At 42.5% G+C, this 23,477-nt stretch overlaps 1 protein-coding gene across 1 annotated transcript in view; it reads left to right on the forward strand.

Annotated features, from left to right (window-relative positions):
• The window catches only part of LOC126474500 (zinc carboxypeptidase-like), a 146,893-nt gene extending 127,487 nt beyond the window's left edge, over positions 1–19,406 (forward strand). The window contains exon 5 of the mRNA XM_050101970.1: positions 19,266–19,406. Coding sequence (XP_049957927.1) covers positions 19,266–19,406 — 141 coding nt within the window. The remainder of the gene's footprint in view (positions 1–19,265) is intronic.
• Positions 19,407–23,477: the final 4,071 nt, after the last annotated feature.

Consider the following 23,477-nt stretch of genomic DNA (forward strand, 5'->3'; position numbering starts at 1 on the left):
TTGGAAAGACCACATAGATAATATTGTGGGGAAGGCGAGCCAAAGGTTGCGTTTCTTTGGCAGGATACTTAGAAGATGCAACAAGTCCACTAAAGAGACAGCTTTCGGAAGAGATAGTTGGTGACTGAAATTTCGTAAATAGATCTCGCCGCGACGAAAAACGTCTTTGCTTTAATGACTTCCATCCCAACTCGCGTATCATATCTGCCACACTCTCTCCCCTATTACGTGATAATACAAAACGAGCTGCCGAGCCCTACACTCGTTCGTCCTCTGTTAGAATATTGTTGTGCGGTGTGGGAACCTTACCAGGTGGGATTGACGGAGGACATCGAAAGGGTGCAAAAAAAGGGCAGCTCGTTATGTATTATCACGTAATAGGGGAGAGAGTGTGGCAGATATGATACGCGAGTTGGGATGGAAGTCATTAAAGCAAAGACGTTTTTCGTCGCGGCGAGATCTATTTATGAAATTTCAGTCACCAACTTTCTCTTCCGAATGCGAAAATATTTTGTTGAGCCCAACCCACATAGGTAGGAATGATCATTAAAATAACATAAGATAAATCAGAGCTTGAACAGAAAGGTTTAGGTGTTCGTTTTTCCCGCGCGCTGTTCGGGAGTGGAATGGTAGAGAGATAGTATGATTGTGGTTCGATGAACCCTCTGCCAAGCACTTAAATGTGAATTGCAGAGTAATCATGTAGATGTAGATGTAGATGTTTGTTTATTTGAATAGTCCGCTTCTTAACTGCCATATTTGGCTATAATATTTTCCTTTGTTTCAGAAAGGCAAGTTTAGATATCCACTGCAACTTGGTAACATCAGTAGCAATTTAATACTTTGAAACAGTTACGTGTGGTGTACGAGAAGTGTAGTCTGTTGAATGAGGAATACGTTAAATACGAAAGCTGCGTCCAGTAACAATAATTAACTTTTTGTTGCATGACAAAACACAAGTCGAAACAATGTCAATTCATCTCAGTACCCAGTAAAACTTAAAATGGAACGATCGCAAACATACTTTTGTGGGGAAGGCAAACGAAAGACTGCGTTTTATTGGCCGCACACTAAGAATACGCAACAGATCTAATGAAAACAGTGCCTACACTACGTTTGTCCGTCCACTGCTATAATATTCCTGCGCGGTATGGAATCCTTGACAAACGTGATTGACGGTGCGCGCCAAAAACGTCCAAGGAACGGTAGCACGATTTGTAATGTCATGAAATGGGAGGGGGGGGGGAGGAGAGAGCCCCAGATTTGTTAAGCAATTTGGGGTGACATTCATGAATACAATTGCGTTTTTCGTTGCCGCGAGATCTTTTCACGAAATTTCAATATCCAACATCTGTTCTCAATGCCAAAACATAATTTCCTCGGGAACTTACACAGGAAGAAATGACCATAGTAATAATGTAATTCAGGGCTCGTAAGTGGTCCTTTTTCCCGCACACTGTTAAAGAGTGGGACGGTAGAGAAATAGTCCGAAGGTTGTTCGATGAATCCTCTGCCAGGCACGTAAGTCTGGATTGCAAAGAAATCCTGTAGATGTAGTCATGCAACCGTAGCAGCTCAGTTCCGGACTGAAGCGCCTAGAACCGCTCGGCCATATCGGGCGGCTTATTTATTTATTTTTACATTACTTTGAGCCATAGACAAACATAGGTGCGTTAAATTGATACCGCGTGACTGCTACGGTCGCAGGTTCGAATCCTGCCTCGGGCATGGATGTGTGTGATGTCCTTAGGTTAGTTAGGTTTAAGTAGTTCTAAGTTCTAGGGGACTGATGACCATAGATGTTAAGTCCCATAGTGCTCCGAGCCATTTGAACCGTTAAATTGATACTGAAATAAAGTACCATGCGAGAGCCAATAACAATAAATTCTTAACTACTTCTTATGGTACTGCAGTATATACAATCGTCTTTAGAAATGGATATCGCATACGACGTTCCTAGGGTGTTTATAGGTGGGTATTGCAGATGACTTCGAACAAAACTTGAATGTAGCTTCGTATAAGTTCCGTAATCAAACGATCTGAGTTGTTGGCGAATACAGTTTATCCTCACTACACAGTGTATACTACCATTACACATGAGGTGAAAAGGGTTTTGCCGGGTTCGGTGCCCGAGCGGTTCTAGGCGCTTCAGGCATGAACCGCTCTGCTGCTTCAGTCGCAGTTTGAAATCCTACCTCGGGCATGGATATGTGTTAGGTTAGGTAGGTTTAAGTAGTTCAAGGTCTAGGGAACTGATGGCCTAAGCAGTTTGGTCGCATAGTTATTAGAGGCATTTTTTGACCTTTTACGTAAATTTTCTCTACCTAAACGGCCATATCTTTAGATTGCATTGACACAGAAGCTCACTTTTTTACACAACCAAGGGACCGTATACGGCAGGAAGTGCGGTACATTTCCACTTATTATGTCTACCAGTACTCGAGGTAAACGGGTTTTAAGGGTTGGGTAGACAGATAGACGGCCAAGAACCGATTTAGGTGACGAAATACTAACAACGAAAATAGCTACGACAGTTACTGAAGATGAGGGCCGCATAAATAATACTCTTTATTCGAAATGTTCTAGTTGCAGTCGATTCATCAGCATAATAATCGTAGCTACGCTTTCGATCCATATCACGTTTACAGGAATGCAAATAAAATCCATTTGCCTATAAACCTGGTAAATCAGATCACAGTATTAATGCCAGCGCGTTTTAGAAGTACGAGCATTCCCAGCTAGCTGGCTGTGGCGAGTGTAATGGAGAATTCGAAACATTGTAGATTACGTTTGGCAGCTCTGTTGCCGTTTATTTCCCAGGGTGGTGCAGAATTTTCCTACTAAATTTACTCGCTAATAATAGTATTTTCTTATTTCGATAAACATCCCGAATGTTTGTCACATAACCGGTCGGAGTGGCCGAGCGGTTCTAAGCCCTACAGTCTGGAACCGCACGACCGCTACGGTCGCATGTTCGAATCCTGCCTCGGGCATGGGTGTGTGTTGTCGTTAGGTTAGTTAGCTTTAAGTAGTTCTAAGTTCTAGGGGACTGATGACCAGAGCAGTTAAGTCCCATAATGCTCAGAGTATTTTGAACCATTTGTTTGTCACATAAGCGGTGACATAAAGGTAGAAAATTCATGCCTTTGAGTCTATGCAACAGAAAGTGCAGATCATTTTGTCATTTTCATTGCGAAATTGCCGGCGTATTCATGTCTGGGGTAATAATAGAAGGCTGTTTGCCTGAGTTGTCTGCTAGCGTAGTGAAAGGTGTTTGCTGCTGCAAGGGAGGTCTGGTTTGTTTTCGGTTCTCATCTCGATGGAGGCAGATAGACTCTCACTCCCAATACGTTTTATTGCTACCTTTATTCTGTACCGCCGCCCTGTGGATGTCAATATGAACCTCTTGTAGAATTTCATATTTGTTTCAGCCTACTTCCCCCCCCCCCCATCACCCACCCCCACTCCCCATCAACCACGGACCTTGCCGTTGGTGGGGAGGCTTGCGTGCCTCACCGATACAGATAGCCGTACTGTAGGTGCAACCACAACGGAGGTGTATCTGTTGAGAGGCCAGACAAACGTGTGGTTCCTGAAGAGGGGCAGCAGCCTTTTCAGTAGTTGCAAGGGCAACAGTCTGGATGATTTACTGATCTGGCCTTGTAACACTAACCAAAACGGCCTTGCTGTGCTGGTACTGCGAACGGCTGAAAGCAAGGGGAAAGTACGGCCGTAATTTTTCCCGAGGGCGTGCAGCTTTACTGTATGGTTAAATGATGATGGCGTCCTCTTGGGTAAAATATTCCGGAGGTAAAATAGTCCCACATTCAGATCTCTGGGCGGAGACTACACAAGAGGATGTCGTTATCAGGAGAAAGAAAACTTGCGTTCTACGGATCGGAGCGTGGAATGTCAGATCCCTTAATCGGGCAGGTAGGCAAATGGATAGGTTAAAGTTAGATATAGTGGGAATTAGTGAAGTTCGGTGGCAGGAGGAACAAGACATCCGGGCAGCTGACTATAGGGTTATAAACACAAAATCAAATAGGGGTAATGCAGGAGTAGGCTTAATAATGAATAGGAAAATAGGAATGCGAGTAAGCTACTACAAACAGCACAGTGAACGCATTATTGTGGCAAAGATAAATACGAAGCCCACGCCTACTACAGTAGTACAAGTTTACATGCACACTAGCTCTGCAGATGACGAAGAAATTGGACAAATGTATGATGAAATAAAAGAAATTATTCAGATAGTGAAGGGTGACGAAAATTTATTAGTCATGGGTGATTGGAATTCGGTAGTAGGAAAAGGGAGAGAAGGAAATGTAGTAGGTGAATATGGATTGGGGCTAAGAAATGAAAGAGGAAGCCGCCTGGTAGAATTTTGCATAGAGCATAAGTTAATCATAGGTAACACTTGGTTCAAGAATCATAAAAGAAGGTTCTATACATGGAAGAATCCAAGAGATACTAAAAGGTATCAGATAGATTACATAATGGTAAGACAGAGATTTAGGAACCAGGTTTTAAATTGTAAGACATTCCCAGGGGCAAATGTGGACTCTGACCACAATCTATTGGTTATGAACTGTAGATTAAAACTGAAGAAATTGCAAAAAGGTGGGAATTTAAGGAAATCGGACCTGGATAAACTGACTAAACCAGAGGTTGCACAGAGTTTTAGGGAGAGCATAAGGGAACAATTGACAAGATTGGCGGGAAGAAATACAGTAGAAGAAGAATGGGTAGCTTTGAGGGATGAAGTAGTGAAGGCAGCAGAGGATCAAGTAGGTAAAATGACGAGGGCTGGTAGAAATCCTTGGGTGACAGAAGAAATACTGAATTTAATTTATGAAAGGAGAAAATATAAAAATGCAGTAAATGAAGGAGGCAAAAAGGAATACAAACGTCTCAAACATGATATCGACAGGAAGTGCAAAATGGCTAAGCAGGCATGGCTAGAGGACAAATGTAAGGATGTAGAGGCTTATCTCACGAGGGGTAAGATAGATACTGCCTACAGGAAAATTAAAGAGACCTTTGGGGAAAAGAGAACCACTTGTATGAATATCAAGAGCTCAGATGGAAACCCAGTTCTAAGCAAAGAAGGGAAAGCAGAAAGATGGAAGGAGTATATAGAGGGTCTATATAAGGGCGATGTACTTGAGGACAATATTATGGAAATGGAAGAGGATGTAGATGAAGATGAAATGGGAGATACGATACTGCGTGAAGAGTTTGACAGAGCACTGAAAGACCTGAGTCGAAACAAGGCCCCCGGAGTAGACAACATTCCATTAGAACTACTGACGGCCTTGGGAGAGCCAGTCCTGACAAAACTCTACCATCTGGTGAGCAAGATGTATGAAACATGTGAAATACCCTCAGACTTCAAGAAAGATATAATCATTCCAATCCCAAAGAAAGCAAGTGTTGACAGATGTGAAAATTACTGAACTATCAGTTTAATAAGTCACAGCTGCAAAATACTGATGCGAATTCTCTACAGACGAATGGAAAAACTAGTAGAAGCCGACCTCGGGGAAGATCAGTTTGGATTCCGTAGAAATGTTGGAACACGTGAGGCAATACTGACCCTACGACTTATCTTAGAAGCTAGATTAAGGAAGGGCAACCTTCGTTTCTAGCATTTGTAGACTTAGAGAAAACTTTTGACAATGTTGACTGGAATACTCTCTTTCAAATTCTGAAGGTGGCAGGGGTAAAATAGAGGGAGCGAAATGCTATTTGTAATTTCTACAGAAACCAGATGGCAGTTATAAGAGTCGAGGGACATCTAAGGGAAGCAGTGGTTGGGAAGGGAGTGAGACAGGGTTGTAGTCTCTCCCCGATGTTATTCAATCTGTATATTGAGCAAGCAGTAAAGGAAACGAAAGAAAAATTCGGAGTAGGTATTAAAATCCATGGAGAAGAAATAAAACTTCGAGGTTCGCCGATGATATTGTTATTCTATTAGAGACAGCAAAGGAATTGGAAGAGCAGTTGAACGGAATGTATAGTGTCTTGAAAGGAGGATATAAGATGAACATCAACAGAAGCAAAAAGCGGATAATGGAATGTAGTCGAATTAAGTCGAGTGATGCTGAGGGAATTAGATTAGGAACTGAGACGCTTAAAGTAGTAAAGGAGTTTTGCTATTTGGGGAGCAAAATAACTGATGATGGTCGAAGTAGAGAGGATATAAAATGTAGACTGGCAATGGCAAGGAAAGCGTTTCTGAAGAAGAGAAATTTGTTATAATGAGGATAGATTTAAGTGTCAGGAAGTCATTTTTGAATGTATTTGTATGGAGTGTAGCCATTTATGGAAGTGAAACATGGACGATAAATAGTCTGGACAAGAAGAGAATTGGGCGATCTGCGGGCCGGATGGGGATGAAATGATGGTGAAGACAACACAACCGCCAGTCCCTAAGCGAAGAAAATCCTCGACCCAACCGGGAATCGAACTGTGGGCCCGTAGGACGGCAATCCGTCACGCTGACCACTCTTTTTTATCTCATTTTGTTCGCTTTCGTTTGTTGCATCTGCTCGGGGCGGGCGTCGTAAGACATCGCTTTAAGTTCGTTGTTGATCTATTAACTCAGTTTTTTTATTATAGAGAGCTGCTAACCCTCTGACCGAACAGGCTGAGCTACCGTGCCGGCTAAAACCACTCAGCTATCGGGGCGGACAGTCAGCAACGGTAATCCAGTATGACTGGTCGGAACGTTGACACAGATCGTTTCGCGGCCGAATGCGCATAATATTTTGCTAATTCGTAACGATCTGGGGTACTTTGTCTTACTAAAACAGTTATGTTATGTCTATAAGCTGAAATTCATTTTTATTAGTACAGTTCATACTGAGTAGCGTTTTTTCTTTCATTTATATCTTATATTTATGCGTTGTGTTTAGCACACTAGTCAGCATTAATATAGTCTTACACATTATTGGAAACAGTCTGAGAAAGCTCGGATAGTTTATCAATTTCAAGCCTGCGCATAGTATGTTGGTAGCACTTCGTCGCCTTGCCTGTTATGCTGTGTAGCAGACTTTAAAGCTGTGCAGATCAGCGTAACGAAAAGGCGAGGGGTCTCGCTCCTTTTGTCCACGACCGCACCTTTTCAGAGCATTTACATTTCCACTTTTACAAAAGACGAGACTGCTACAGGTTTGAATAAATGGAACACTGCAGCCGATATCATCAGCATCATGGTGGTAGTGTCGACAAACTTTTTAAGGTTGCTCAGAGACATGTAACGTTCTGCCGCGTATCAAAGCTATCTACCTCGCTGTGTATTTAAATACGGTATGGTTGGACGATTGCCACAGTTCTTATCTGATTGTGGCACTTCTGTTCCAAGGCCATCTCTAACATCAGATTTGATGACAATCGACAGTATCTTCCAACGTTATATAGACAGGTTATTTACAAATCTCCAGCCGCTGAAATCAGTTTGATTGCCTAAGTGTTTCAGCGGATAACGACATTTATCACACAGCAGTCACGACCCTTTATGGGCCTGTTTTCAAAGCAGGAAATGAAGCAATCGAGACTTTGGATTTTTAATCTTGGCAGTGAAAATGTTCAAATGTGTGTGAATTCCTTAAGCACCAAACTGCTGAGGTCATCGGTCCCTAGACTTACACACTAGTTAAACTAACTTTTGCTAAGAACAACACACGCACCCATGCCCGAGGGATGACTCTTAATCTCCTGCGGGAGGGGAAGCAAAATCAGTGACATGGCACCTCTAACCGCGCGGTCACGGTCACCCCGCGCTGCCCTTGACAGTGAGATACACTCATAAAGTGCTTAACGTTACACCACCGTATTGGAACGAGAAGTTCCAAGTCGGTGAGAACAGTGGTAGGCGTTTCGGTGGATATTATGCCCTTTACGCGTATCTCAGGGGTGTTCTGCTTTGCGTGTCTCCACAGGGTCGTTGGACCAAAGCCACGTAAGTCGCCGAAGTGGCGTCCAATTGAAAGACTTGCACTAGGCCGGTGGATCACACGGCCTTAATATTGGTTTATGGAGAGCACTTCAATAAACTAAGCATATTTGGCTCTCAGAAGAAATTTTAATTATTCACAGAATATTCTTCAAGAGTTTTCTAGGCTCAGCTAAACACTACACACGATTAATTTACGATTAATACATCGGCAGGAATTCATGGAGGCATGGAGCACCTCACATGATCTTAATAATTCATTTCCTTCACCTCATTCTAAATCGTTCAGTTTTTATTGCACGAAGATGGAAGTAGAATCACTATGGTCAGAGAGAGTCGCAATCTTAAACAGTTCATCTTGCTCAGTCGGTAAAATCGGAACCCTTACAGGACCGTCTGACTGCTTGTCTGTGCGGCTATTAAGACCTCCTTTTCTCAGGAACGGGTAGCTGAAATTTTTGTCGTATGCTAAACCGACGGCGTCAAAATTTTAAGCTAAGAAGTCAATGTAACCTAAAGATACGGACAGTTACGTCAGATATTTTGATAGGCGCAAACTCGCTCATCAAAACCCGTAGGCTACTTCCCATTAACATAGAATCACAAAACTTTTCAAGAAGCAAGGATTCACAGTAAAATCAAAGGAAAACCCGAAAATTGTTGATTTATAATTGTGTTGTTGTTGTTGTGGTCTTCACTCCTGAGACTGGTTTGATGCAGCTCTCCATGCTACTCTATCCTGTGCAAGCTTCTTCATCTCCCAGTACCTGCTGCACCCTACATCCTTCTGAATCTCCTTAGTGTATTCTTCTCTTGGTCTCCCTCTACGATTTTTACCCTCCACGCTGCCCTCCAATGCTAAATTTGTGATCCCTTGATGCCTCAAAACATGTCCTACCAACCGATCCCTTCTTCTAGTCAAGTTGTGCCACAAACTTCTCTTCTCCCCAATCCTATTCAATACCTCCTCATTAGTTACGTGATCTACCCACCTTATCTTCAGCATTCTCCTGTAGCACCACATTTCGAAAGTTTCTATTCTCTTCTTGTCCAAACTGGTTATCGTCCATGTTTCACTTCCATACATGGCTACACTCCATACAAATACCTTCAGAAACGACTTCCTGACACTTAAAACTATAATCGATGTTAACAAATTTCTCTTCTTCAGAAACGACTTCCTTGCCATTGCCAGTCTACATTTTATATCCTCTCTACTTCGACCATCATCAGTTATTTTACTCCCTAAATAGCAAAACTCCTTTACTACTTTAAGTGTCTCATTTCCTAATCTAATCCCCTCAGCATCACCCGATTTAATTTGACTACATTCCATTATCCTCGTTTTGCTTTTGTTGATGTTCATCTTACATCCTCCTTTCAAGACACTGACCATTCCGTTCAACTGCTCCTCCAAGTCCTTTGCTGTCTCTGACAGAATTACAATGTCATCGGCGAACCTCAAAGTTTTTACTTCTTCTCCATGAATTTTAATATATACTCCGAATTTTTCTTTTGTTTCCTTTACTGCTTGCTCAATATACAGATTGAATAACATCGGGGAGAGGCTACAACCCTGTCTCACTTCTTTCCCAACCACTGCTTTCCTTTCATGCCCCTCGACTCTTATAACTGCCATCTGGTTTCGGTACAAATTGTAAATAGCCTTTCGCTCCCTGTATTTTACCCCTGTCACCTTCAGAATTTGAAAGAGAGTATTCCAGTTAACGTTGTCAAAAGCTTTCTCCAAGTCTACAAATGCTAGAAATGTAGGTTTGCCTTTTCTTAATCTTTCTTCTAAGATAAGTAGTAAGGTTGGTATTGTTTCACGTGTTCCAACATTTCTACGGAATCCAAACTGATCTTCCCCGAGGTCCGCATCTACCAGTTTTTCCATTCGTCTGTAAAGAATTCGCGTTAGTATTTTGCAGCCGTGACTTATTAAACTGATAGTTCGGTAATTTTCACATCTGTAACACCTGCTTTCTTTGGGATTGGAATTATTATATTCTTCTTGAAGTCTGTGGGTATTTCGCCAGTCTCATACATCTTGCTCACCAGATGGTAGAGTTTTGTCATGACTGGCTCTCCCAAGGCCATCAGTAGTTCTAATGGAATGTTGTCTACTCCCGGGGCCTTGTTTCGACTCAGGTCTTGCAGTGCTCTGTCAAACTCTTCACGCAGTATCTTATCTCCCATTTCATTTTCATCTACATCCTCTTCCATTTCCATAATAGTGTCCTCAAGTACATCACCCTTGTATCAACCCTCTATACACTCCTTCCACCTTTCTGCCTTCCCTTCTTTGCTTAGAACTGGGTTGCCATCTGAGCTCTTGATATTCATACAAGTGGTTCTCTTCTCTCCAAAGGTCTCTTTAATTTTCCTGTAGGCCGTATCTATCTTACCCCTAGTGAGACAAGCCTCTACATCCTTACATTTGTCCTCTAGCCATCCCTGCTTAGCCATTTTGCACTTCCTGTCGATCTCATTTTTGAGACGTTTGTATTCCTTTTTGCCTGCTTCATTTACTGCATTTTTATATTTTCTCCTTTCATAAATTAAATTCAATATTTCTTCTGTTACCCAAGGATTTCTATTAGCCCTCGTCTTTTTACCTACTTGATCCTCTGCTGCCTTCACTACTTCATCCCTCAGAGCTACCCATTCTTCTTCTACTGTATTTCTTTCCCCCATTCCTGTAAATTGTTCCCTTATGCTCTCCCTGAAACTCTCTGCAACCTCTGGTTTAGTCAGTTTATCCAGGTCCCATCTCCTTAAATTCCCACCTTTTTGCAGTTTCTTCAGTTTCAATCTTCAGTACATAACCAATAGATTGTGGTCAGAATCCACATCTGCCCCTGGAAATGTCTTACAATTTAAAACCTGGTTCCTAAATCTCTGTCTTACCATTATATAATCTATCTGATACCTTTTAGTATCTCCAGTATTCTTCCAGGTATACAACCTTCTTTTATGATTCTTGAACCAAGTATTACCTATGATTAAGTTATGCTCTGTGCAAAATTCTACAAGGCGGCTTCCTCTTTCATTTCTTCCCCCCAATCCATATTCACCTACTATGTTTCCTTCTCTCCCTTTTCCTACTGACGAATTCCAGCCACGTATGACTACTAAATTTTCGTCTCCCTTCACTACCTGAATAATTTCTTTTATCTCGTCATACATTTCATCAATTTCTTCATCATCTGCAGAGCTAGTTGGCATATAAACTTGTACTACTGTAGTAGGCATGGGCTTTGTGTCTATCTTGGCCACAATAATGCGTTCACTATGCTGTTTGTAGTAGCTAACCCGCACTCCTATTTTTTTATTTATTATTAAACCTACTCCTGCATTACCCCTATTTGATTTTGTATTTATAACCCTGTAATCACCTGACCAAAAGTCTTGTTCCTCCTGCCACCGAATTTCACTAATTCCCACTATATCTAACTTTAACCTATCCATTTCCCTTTTTAAATTTTCTAACCTACCTGCCCGATTAAGGGATCTGACATTCCACGTTCTGATCCGTAGAACGCCAGTTTTCTTTCTCCTGATAACGACGTCCTCTTGAGTAGTCCCCGCCCGGAGATCCGAATGGGAGACTATTTTACCTCCGGAATATTTTACCCAAGAGGACGCCATCATCATTTAATCATAAAGTAAAGCTGCATGTCCTCGGGAAAATTTACGGCTGTAGTTTCCCCTTGCTTTCAGCCATTCGCAGTACCAGCACAGAAAGGCCGTTTTGGTTAATGTTACAAGGCCAGATCAGTAAATCATCCAGACTGTTGCCCTTGCAACTACTGAAAAGGCTGCTGCCCCTCTTCAGGAACCACATGTTTGTCTGGCCTCTCAACAGATACCCCTCCGTTGTGGTTGCACCTACGGTACGGCCATCTGTATCGCTGATGCACGCAAGCCTCCCCACCAACGGCAAGGTCCATGGTTCATGTATCACATAAAAAACCCTTTTTTACCATTCTTTGTCCATCTGTCTGCTTGTTCGTCTATTAAGACCCTTTTTCTCAGGAACGGTTAGAGGTATCAAGCTGAAATTTATGTCAAATTTAAGCATCTAAGTCAAATTTAAGCTTCTAAGTGAATGCAGTCAAAAGATACGGCCATACATGTCAATTACAATAAGGTGAAAACGTCATGAGATACCTCCTAATATCTCCTCGGACCACCTTAAGGCCGACGTTGTGCAGTAGCTCGACGTGGCGTGGACTGAAAGATTCGTAGAAGTTCCCTGCACGAATAATGAGCCATGCTGCCTATATGTTGTTGTTGTTGTGGTCTTCAGTCCTGAGACCGGTTAGATGCAGCTCTCCATGCTACCCTATCCTGTGCAAGCTTCTTCATCTCCCAGTACCTACTGCAACCTACATCCTTCTGTATCTGTTTAGTGTATTCATCTCTTGGTCTCCCTCTACCATTTTTACCCTCCATGCTGCCCTCCAATACTAAATTGGTGATCCCTTGATGCCTCAGAACATGTCCTACCAACCAATCCCTTCTTCTAGTCAAGTTGTGCCACAAACTTCTCTTCTCCCCAATCCTATTCAATACTTCCTGCCTACATAGCCGTCCACAATTGCGAAAGTGTTGCCATGCAGGATTTTGTGCACGAACTGACCTCTCGATTATTTCCCATAAATGTTCGATGGGATTCACGTCGGGATATCTGGGCTGCCAGACCAAACGCTCGGATTGTCCAGAATATTCTTCAAGCCAGTCGCGATGAATTGTGGGGTGGTGACATAGCGCATTGTCATCCACAAAAATTTCATCGTTGTGTGGGAACATGACGTCCATGAATGGCTGCAAATGGTCTCCGAGCAGCCGAACATCCAGAGGCCCGAGTCCACTACACGTATAGCCCACACCATTAAGAAGTCGCCATCAGCTTCCACAATGTTTTGTTGACAAGTTGGTCCGTGGTTTCGTGGGGTCTGCACAACTCTGGGACTCTACCATCAGCTATTACCATCTGAAATCGGGACTCATCTGATCAGGCCACGGTTTTCCAGTTGTCTACGGTCCAACCGTTATAGTTACGAGCCCACGAGTGGAGCTACAGGCGATGTCGTGCTGTTAGCAGAGGCCCTCGCATTGGCCGTCTGCTGCCGTAGCCCATTAGCGACAAATTTCGCCACACGGTTCTAACGGTACGTCGCACATTGATATCTGCCGTTATTTCACGCGGTGTAGCTTATCTGTTATCTGTCGGTCGTTAAGTGAAGGCCGCGTGTCTGTGGTGAAAGGTAATGCCTGAAATTTTATATTCTCGGCACACTCTTGACAGTGTGGATCTCTGTATATGGAATTCCCTCACGATTTTCGAAATGGAATGTTCCATGCGTCTAGCTCCAACCAACACTCCACTTTCAAAGTCTATTAATTCCCGTCGCGCGGTCATATTCACTTCGGAAACCTTTACACAAGAATCACCTGAGTATAAATGACAGCTCCGCGAATCCATTACCCTTTCATACCTTGTGTTTTTGAGTCTGCCACCATCTGTATTTGTCCATATCGCTAACCCTTGACTTCTGTCACCTCACTGGGTCTTCGACATTTGTAAACTCACTCACCTATCAGTATACACGTCGGGGCTGGTGGTCTAGCGGTTTTAATTTCCTTAAATTAATTCCTTGACTAATATAACAATCTGAAGGTTGGCTTGATAATGTTTAAGATTGTACCAACTTTTCCACAATATTGCTATTCAATGTATTTTAGTAGAATAAAATATTTAGAAACAATGCATAAGTGCGTGGATGGGTACTAAGAAGTCACGGCATCGCATGTCGGTCAGACCACGGATTTTTCAGTCTTCGTTTTAACCTAGCCTTCACCTATCAACAAATTGAGGAGTCGCCAGAAACAACACGTGGTTCGGATTCCACGTTAAACTGTAGGTCTCCTTCTCCCATTTGGATTGCTGGGGTATGTTAAGGAAACGCAAGTAGAAAGACTTGTGCGCATTTATTATTGTTGTCTATATACGTAATTAAGTTTGCACGGAACCCTCAAAGCGGGAGTCCAGCTCGCACTCACACGTTTTCTTTTTTCGCAGGCTCACGCTATCCTCAGGGGCATTCCCAGTCTTGTTATGCCCGAGCTATTATCGCTAGATAGTTCCCCTAACTGTGCGGTTATTGTTTTCAGCAAATTCTGTTAGCATAGGCAACATATAGCGACACGACGCAGTTCTCAACAATACAGGGGTCACTGCAGCAGCCCACGCCGTTCCTTAGCAATAATCTGAGACGAGGCGATTGGCGAGCAACATGAATGTGTCCAGCACAATGTCCACAGTCGTGGTCTAGTGGCTAGCGTTGCTGCCTCTGGATCACGGGGTCCCAGGCTCGATTCCCGGCCGATTCGGGGATTTTCTCCACCGGGGGACTCGGTGCTTGCGTTGCCCTCATCTCATCATCATTCGGGAAGTGCCGAGATTGGAAATGGAAAGATCTGGAACTTGTACAGGCGCTTATGACCACGATGTTAGGCGCCCCAAAAACCAACATCATCATCATCCAGCAAAATCTTACGAAAACCGTGAAAACCAGGAAAGACACGGAGCAACGACAGCAATCAGAAGGTAATCCGTTTAAATTACGCCAATCCGTGGAACGCAATCTACTGGCATCTAATCTGTTGCACCTTACTGCGGATGCATAAAATATATTCTCACAGGCACCTATAATCAATGAACGTGGAGATCTTCGACGCTGTAGTTATGGTTAGAGGAATTTGATGTTGCACTTCACTGTTCATCTTAGATAGTTTGTGTTGGGAAAGCATGAATTTTGTAAATCTTGTAGTTACAGAAAAATCAGTGTATCAAAAATTATACGTTTTCCTACGAAGGTTCTGCACCAAGTGATCTCTGTATTTGCCTCTACAGACATTTCTCGACAAGTCGAATGCGTTGCCTTGGTGTCGTTCTCCATGCACGTATCTTAAGTGATAATACATTATTATAAATGTTTCTAACTCTAATAGACGAGTTTCAAACAGTAAGCTTTGTCTTACCAAAAAAAAAAAATAAGAATCCGAATTGAAAAGTTATTGCTTACGTTTACAGTGTAGTTTAGTACCTTCAACCCAGTGCAGTGCACACACGTTTTCTTGCCTACTGCTGACCCTAGAACTGAGGTCACTGGACCTAGAGATGCTGCCTTCTCATGGCCAACTTTGGCGCTCAAGTGATGCTAAGTAAACTAGACTGACAGTGGTTCATTTCAGTGATAAGTAATTTGTAGTAGCGAATATCATTAGTAAATGAACTCTTACACCACTGTGTACTCCCTGACCTGTTAAAACAAGTAGGAATCGTGCGGAATGAGAACTCACTCATAGCAGTGGCTGACGGGAGCGGGAGAATTTGAAAGACTGTGCACAATTCCGGGCAGATGTTCAAATTTATCCGGTCGCTACCAATCTTAGCTCTCAATATTATGTGCAAAGGTATCAATAAATTTAAGCAATTTAAAATTCAATTACATATCATACTTCTGTGATGTTTAACTCCGTGTTTTACGTCTACTTTCAAATACCAGTGCATAGATACACTGAACACAGTATCTTCCGCTAGACAGAGTTGACTATATGATTGGCATATATTTATATCAGAATCGTTTCTAAATCAACTTCAATTATTTTAATATAGGAAGAGAAGTCGCTTCATTGATCTGTTTCATTAATTTTTTACGCCTCTATATGGACACAGGATTGTGAATGGTGGGTTAGGATCCCTTGAGATTGGTTGAAAATGAATCGATCTTCTGCTGTAAATGGAAATGAGCGTATAGCATTGTTGGCCGGGAGGCCCCAATCGGGGAGTTCGGCCGCCGTATAGCAAGTCCTTTTTAGTTGACGCCACTTTGGCGACTTGCGGGTCAATGATCATGAAAATGGGGATGAAGGACACACAATACCCAGTCCCCTGCCGGGAATCGAACTCGGGCCCCCTGCGTGACAAGCGGAAACGCTACGCTACGGAGGCGGACTTTTCTCCTGTATAAGTCACCTCATTACTTTATTCGTAGCTATTGTAACGCTACCGCCCTGCTCGGACGTACGTTAGCTCTATAAAGCCTGTACTGCAATAAGTTCACGGGCTTCACCTTATAAACAAGGATTTTAGTACATTAGTTGACCGCGTGTACCTAAAAGAAGCAAGATCGGACTTATACTCAGTCAATAACTACAGTGCTGCATCAAGCAAATGTAAAGTATAATTACTCTTTCGCATGGACAAGAAGTACACACAGTAGATGCTACCTATAATTAATAATTCGGTCGCCAGCCTACTTAGGCAATGAGTGAGTTTTTCCTTGTACAAGTGGGTGCATGTACAAGCATAACTACACGAAGTAACGTTGCGTTATATGGCAAAGTTTGGAACCAAAAAAAATCCACTGAACTAAAGTTTTCTCCTTTTGTATTAATTTGGACGAGCTAAAACTACACAACACCCCACAGTAATGATTACTACGAACTGCATTTTGTATGTTGAGCAGACTGAAATCGGGCATAGATTGCCCTAGCATCGACAATCTTGAAAGTACACACACAATATCACTATTAATGATGGAAAAACACTAATACACTTAGGATTAATATAGACTTAGCTTTACTGGTCAAATCTGATCAACACATTTCAAGGTTTGAAAGAATGGACAAGAGAAGGGGGGGGGGGGGGAACCCTGAAACTGTTGTGGTCGTTAAACTGAAACTATTAAGTACTGAAGGCAAATTAACACTCAAAATTATCAATCTATGGATAACTACTCTTTTGTCTTACTTCTGAATAATTTAACTGTCATTATTTCTGTCTCAAATTAATTAAATAACATCGCTAACTCAATTCAAAAAACTCTATTCCAATTTAGTCATGCTTTTGTTCTTTACCAACATTTGCAATAACACACAGAACTTTAGACTCCTTTATGGCATAGATTAATCTGCCGATAATTTTCATTAACACTAACATTAAACTTTCAGTTCAGGATACTCGGGTTGCACAATACGAGGTAAGGACCCTGTCTAGGTCAGTGATCGGGATAAGTCACGGCTAAGGCAATGCTGGTAAAAGTCACGTTATTATTGAACAGTCAGAAACATTTTCGACACTGGTCCACAAAGATACACTTCTAAAGATGAAATAAATGTTTGACCTGTGCAAGTCGGTGCGGCGGATGGCGGGCAGCGAGATAGCGAGAAGCACGGCACACATGCAAGCACGGCTAAGGCTCTCACTGCAGCGGCACTTTCCTTCTTCTTAGCGTCGTTATCTTTCCAACTTTGTGCCTCAGAATATAGCCATGCCAAGTAGTCGTCGGAATCGGTTCATCCGAGGCTCAATGGAATCCACTTTTCCTGGGTAGCCTCCTCGGTACAGTACGTGTACTTCCGAACGATGCCCAACTCCGACTGTTGCTCGCCTCCGACTGTAATACTGTGTCCGTTGTGCCGAACCGCGCCAGTGTGCGTTTTCCGCCTCGCCTGCCTCCACCTTTTCCCGCTCCCCTACAGGTAGGGTATTCACCACAGGTTTTCTACTACACATATCCTAACGCATTAACTACGTATGGACCAAGTGTATAAATTACAATTTTCACATCTTACAATAGTTTTAACATTAAATACACTTTCCTTTGATTACCACATTATTTGAAATCTAACATAAATAATAATATTCATTTCAAAAGTTGCTCACAGTCTCTTTAACATAACGATACGAACCAAAAAAAGTTCAAAACATTGCTTACATTAATTTATCTAAATTCATAAAGAAAAAATTTATTATATGTACAGTTGTCGTTACACCATCAACCCAAAAGTTACATGAACAGGCTTTTAATGCCAAGAAATATACAAATGACGAGGGAAATTTCTCTGAGGAAAGTGAGAAATATTCTGACAATAGAATGTAATTAGTGGAAGATGAGGCAGAATCGATAGGAATGCATGTGACCGAAGCAAATGTCATTTAGTCTGTAGCTAAAGTGCTGAATGGTTGTAAGTTTCAAATATTAAACAATTTCCTGATGTTGGTTGGAATTCACAAAATCTGTAAGACGATTACTGATCTTTGAGTAACTATATAGTGTCTCACAGGACGCAACAACAGTAAAAACGGAACCCTTACAAGGTCTTAAATGTGCCTTATTTGTTAACTGATGATGTGTGATTTTACATTAATTCACTAATATTTTTATTGCTTTCATTTGTAAATTGTTTAGGAAGATAAGGGCATTCAGCCATTCTTGTTTACAAACATGTGACCCTGAAGAATTGGCTGGTATCCTAAGCTATGGCATAAAAATGGTACCTGAACCTAAGTGACTTTCGAAAATGTATATTTTTATTTGTATGAGTGTGTGGGTGGGTTTTAACGGAAAATAATGTAAACTGCAGTGGTCTAATGTTTGTATACAGTGTTCACACTTTCTTTTCTAGCTTCTGATGATTGTAGAAGGGACTTCGTAAATGATCCTTTCATGAGGAACTCCACTGTCCAGAAATGTATTGTTTCGATGTAACATAAGTTTGATGATTGGCTCACTTAGAAACTTGGCACTTGACAGTATACATACAGCAGATACAATGACCTCAGACCTACGTGCTTTACAGAAGCTTTTGGCATGGGCAATGTTTCAAGTACTCGTCGTTAGGTTCTCTTCTAGGTGACCAAGGACGTCTCTTCAAAGATCAGAGTGTGGCGCATCCATGCAGCATCACAATCAACCTACTAGTTGCGAATGTGCCAGTTTCTCACAGTCGTTGTCTTAGTCGAACGAAAATGGTATGAGAGGTCATAATTACAGCAGGAACTGACGACTCAACCGTCCTCTCAGTTTGTGACCATACAGTGAAGCGGGAAATTTAAAAGTGATTTGACATTCAAACTTCTTTTACATCCAAATGGTACATTTCAGGACACGGGTTCTTTATTAGAACTTCATCTAGTTACTCCCCTGTAAAAGGGCTAGAAGTTAATTGTGAAATATCCTATATTTCTGTACAATACCGTAGATCTATTGAAACTGTAACAACATAGAAAAAAAGCCAGTACTCAGTCTTTTCAGCAGCAGCGAGACGTTCCCACACCGGACGTGTGTGTGTCATCAGCTTGGGACACTGATCACCCTTCAGAAAGCTTCTGCAGTCCAAACCATTACCGTATAGCAACGGCCGTATCTCAGTCACTGGCCTGTGTTTGAGACGCTTCCGCTTGGTTAGTGCCAGACAGCTGTAATTAAAACCCTAATTAAACCCCCAGGGCCAGCCCGCCATCACTCCACCCAGCTGGGTAATGTCGCTGCACCCAGTCTGTGTCGGACATAGCCTTGCAATCTACGCCTTAAGAATGATGCCCCAGCTACCGCCCTCACCTGGCCGCAAACTGCCAACTGTTGCTTGATCGCCCAGACCCTTGGCAGCCAAAAATCTGCCGCCGTTTCTGTTAGTTCTGTTGTCAATGCACCTGCTGCCACCACTGAGGCATGAATGGATGACCATGCTGTTGGAGAATCACCGCCACTTGATGCAACTCTGCAGCCAGCAGTCCAGGGTTAATTCCTGTGAGCGGCACTGCCTGCCTTCGTACCACTATATCACCACCATCCACAAAAGTAGATACATTGATCATCTTGCCGCTGGCTGCCTACCCTGACTTGAGGTCTGTGGCCGCCTCTTCTGACTCAGCACCCCAGCGTGTCAACAACGCGAAGCTCAGCACGCCACCTCCCGGGCAGCTTGAACATGCTGCAGGCTGTTTGCTACACCAACCTCGCCTGCTACGTAGAGTGGAAATATTACAAGACAAAGTTAAGCGGCGTCAGAGACGCCGCCGCACCCATATAATTGTCCAAATTAGATAGCATAGTACCGAATTCTTTTGTACTTCCATTGTTTCTATACAGCCTGCTACAACATCCTTCTGTCTGACTCGGCATCAAATTGAGCTGCCCGAGGATGGGAGCTAACGCCTCCTGACAACCAAGCAAGGTGGCTCTCACCATCCAATATTGGTCATCAGACCCCCAAGCCACTGCTTTCTGGAGTCACAATCGGAATGGCTTGGAGACGAAGAAGTAGGTAGGCTTCATTCTGATGTCAGAAGCAGATAGAGACTTCAATGGTTATTCAACTGGGACGCAATATATTTTAGATTTTCATTCGTGGGATCATTGTACCCCTGTAGCCTTGTATCCCTATTTTCCACTGTGTTGGACTCAGTTACTGTGGTAGTATTTGGGAAAGGCCTAAGGGACAAATCATTAACTACAGTAACATGCACTCAGTGCACCAAATAAACCGTTCCATGCACCAAGTTACAAGATATAATTTGTTGTATATGCTACCAAAATTGACATTACTCTAACCAGTGCCAGGATTGTGCTTGGCTTAGATGCGAAAAACTGTGGGTACCGGAAAGCTTAGGTACAGCGCAGAGTAATTATAACGTTTCGTAATGTAGAGTGACTGCCATAAATAGTTAAAGTATGACTTTGGTTAATAGGTTAGAAGGATTTTGTGGGTGAAACGTACTTCATGAAAGACGTGAATAATCGAAACTAAGTGTATTTCGTTTAGTAAGAAATGTGTATGTTCTGTAGTGCGATGTTTAGTACAGTACCGGTATGTACTAGATAGGATAGTCTGGGGTACGACGACCGCCAGGATACCCAAATGTAAGATAAATATAGATGCTGATACACTGCTGACAGAGAACAACATGCGCTAACAAGGAACCCTTTGGCTGAAAAATCGCAAAAGGCCAAGAATGTTTACGGTATTCGACGCCTCTCGTATTATCTAGCATGTAACCACCATATTGGCTGCTAATGGTAGCAGGGGGTGGACTGAAGGCATCCAATGATGAGCACAACATCGGACTATGGTGCGCAGCTGCACTGTTTATCACAAGTAACTCACAGAAGTGCCACAGTGCTGGTGGTGTTGATACGAAGCAGAGAAATGGTGGCAATAAACAAAGCAAACATTTTATTACATCCACAAACAACTGTTGCCGAAGTTGAAATTTCGTCAAAAAGGAACCCAAGGAATTTCACAGAGTGAGAAGGAAGTTAGCGTTTCTGCAAGATGGATCAGTGGAATGTGTGGAGTCGTGTGCTCTCGACTGTGCGGACAAAGTATATGAGTACAGTGATGACAATACGTGCGTAACAAGTGAAAGTCATACTGAAACAGGTGTCGAGTCATGTCCTTGTCGGACAGGGAATCACAAATCCCGTATCTAGGGAAACTTAGTAAAGGACAATCGTTGTACTAAACATAATTAAGTACGTGGAAGATCATCTACAGCATAGCAAAAAAATAATTATTAGCAGATTTAGAATTAGTCCGCAGCAGTATTAACGGGTACATAAGAAAAACTACGGATATTCAAGGAAAGACAAGGTGCACTTGTTACAAAAACTGGTGTTTGCGCGATTCAAAGATGCTCGATACCAATTACAGGATGTGCACAATAGTGACCTAATACGTTATCCACATGAAATTGCGTGCCACATAGATTACACGATTTCACGGGAAGCAGTGGACGGTTGCATAGCTTCAAACAGTGCTACAAAGCTGAAGATGCATGATAACGAAATTTCAAACAAGGCGTCACCTTGACGCATAGCAAACCGCAGAACCGGTCCGAAAATTTGTAGATGAGATAAACAAACTTATTCCACCGTTCAGTAAGGAATTTGTTTTCCGATCGAAGCAAACGGGATTTCAAGAGGAATTGTATATGAAAGGAACCCTGAAAATTAGAGGTACCAGGAGGGTTGTATCAAGATCATCTAACATGAATGCCTTAACGCATCCGTATACGGTTATGCTGACTGTTAATCCGGATGGTAAATTGGCTGGAAAGTTATTTAGGATTCTGCGAAAAGTTGGAGGTGGCCTAGCCCCTTCGATTCTTTCTTGTGTGCGTGACCTAGAGATGGCAATAGGGAATATTTACGTCACAGCAAGCAAGAGTGGGAAAATGGGTGAAAGAGAAGTTCAACTATGGTATGAGCACTGATTTTGGTCAATAGCTGTTCAACTCGCTTTTGCTTGATACCAGGTCTGCTTTAAAAAAATCGTACTCCCTTATAGCAAACGATCCCTTCCGAAAAGTATGTGATACTGCAATTCACACCCCCTGGAACCACTGGACGAATTCAGCCTCTGGATGTTTGTTTTTCGTGCCTATAAAACATAATATTTCACTATCTGCAGCTACGCCTTAAAGGATAGCCAGTTTCACGATAAACTCCACGACAAACAGTTTCGCATTCGGTTGCATTACATCACATTCCATCAGGCCTCATCACCCCTTTACACTATAATGCATTCATTAAGAGTGGACACCCGGCTGAACGTCCTGCACGGTTTGTAACTCCCAAGTAGTTCGCCTTCGATCTTGATGGTGTGAACCTTTGTGATCACTGTGGCGCGCCATTATTCATTCGGTGTTTGTGGTGCAAGCTAATGGTTTGTTTTGAACATTTCTTGAATATCGGCGATGTTCATTTAGTGAATTGTAATACATACATCCAATACAAGGTTGATTTCTGCACCTCCCGAACACTCATTTTCTGTCGCCACCCTGATGCACGTGGTGAGTCATTAGCAGCTAACATTTTTCCTGTCATAAATGTTAACACAACACTTTCAAATGAGCCTTACTAAAGATGTATCTTGCGTCCACTCACTCAAGAGGTCCCTTGTAGGTGTCGCAACAGTATCGACTCAAAGCAGCAATACACTGAGGCAACACACAGATGTGAGACGAGGCATTGGCCCTGACTTCGTCAATTAAAGCACTCCAGGTCTGACAAAATACAGTGCACATGGTAGCAGAAATTCCGTCAATGACGTTTGTACAGGCCTGAGATTTTCATTAGAGGAGAACCTATCGGGTACTAGGAATAGCTGAAAAGCGACCGTGCCGCAGGAAGTAAATTCCTGGTATCGGTGAGCTCGGGCAGCCAGTACACTGGATTATTTGTAATTTCTCAGGATCGGGATGAGAGGCAGCTCTGAGTTAAGCAATTGAGGATTATTATTACCTGTTGAGGATTCACTGTGAATATGATAACTTAGAGTTGCGATTAGGACTATGTATTACGTGCGTTTAATGATGTATTGTGAGAACGAAGTTTGTGTAGGAAAGACATAATGCACTGTTTTCATTGAGCTGTAGAGTTTTTTCCGGTCGGTCCATCTCAGAATGCTACCATAGCAATACCATAACTCACTCCTCTCTCCTGTAAATAGCTTTCCTCATTTGTGAGATAAGGCAACGGGGTAGTGTACACGTAGATTAATGTGAACGACCTGTAAAAGTCAGGAAGAGCCTGGTTTTTTATTTTAGAGCCGGAGTTTGTGCGATATTGTTTCTGTTAGATGTGACTAATGATGTATATAAGACTTTTATTCGAGTTTTCCTGGTTAGCTGTTAGAGGTATATTGTGTGTATAATATG

The sequence above is a fragment of the Schistocerca serialis genome, chromosome 4, assembly GCF_023864345.2.
Source record: "Schistocerca serialis cubense isolate TAMUIC-IGC-003099 chromosome 4, iqSchSeri2.2, whole genome shotgun sequence".
NCBI classification, from domain to species: domain Eukaryota; kingdom Metazoa; phylum Arthropoda; class Insecta; order Orthoptera; family Acrididae; genus Schistocerca; species Schistocerca serialis.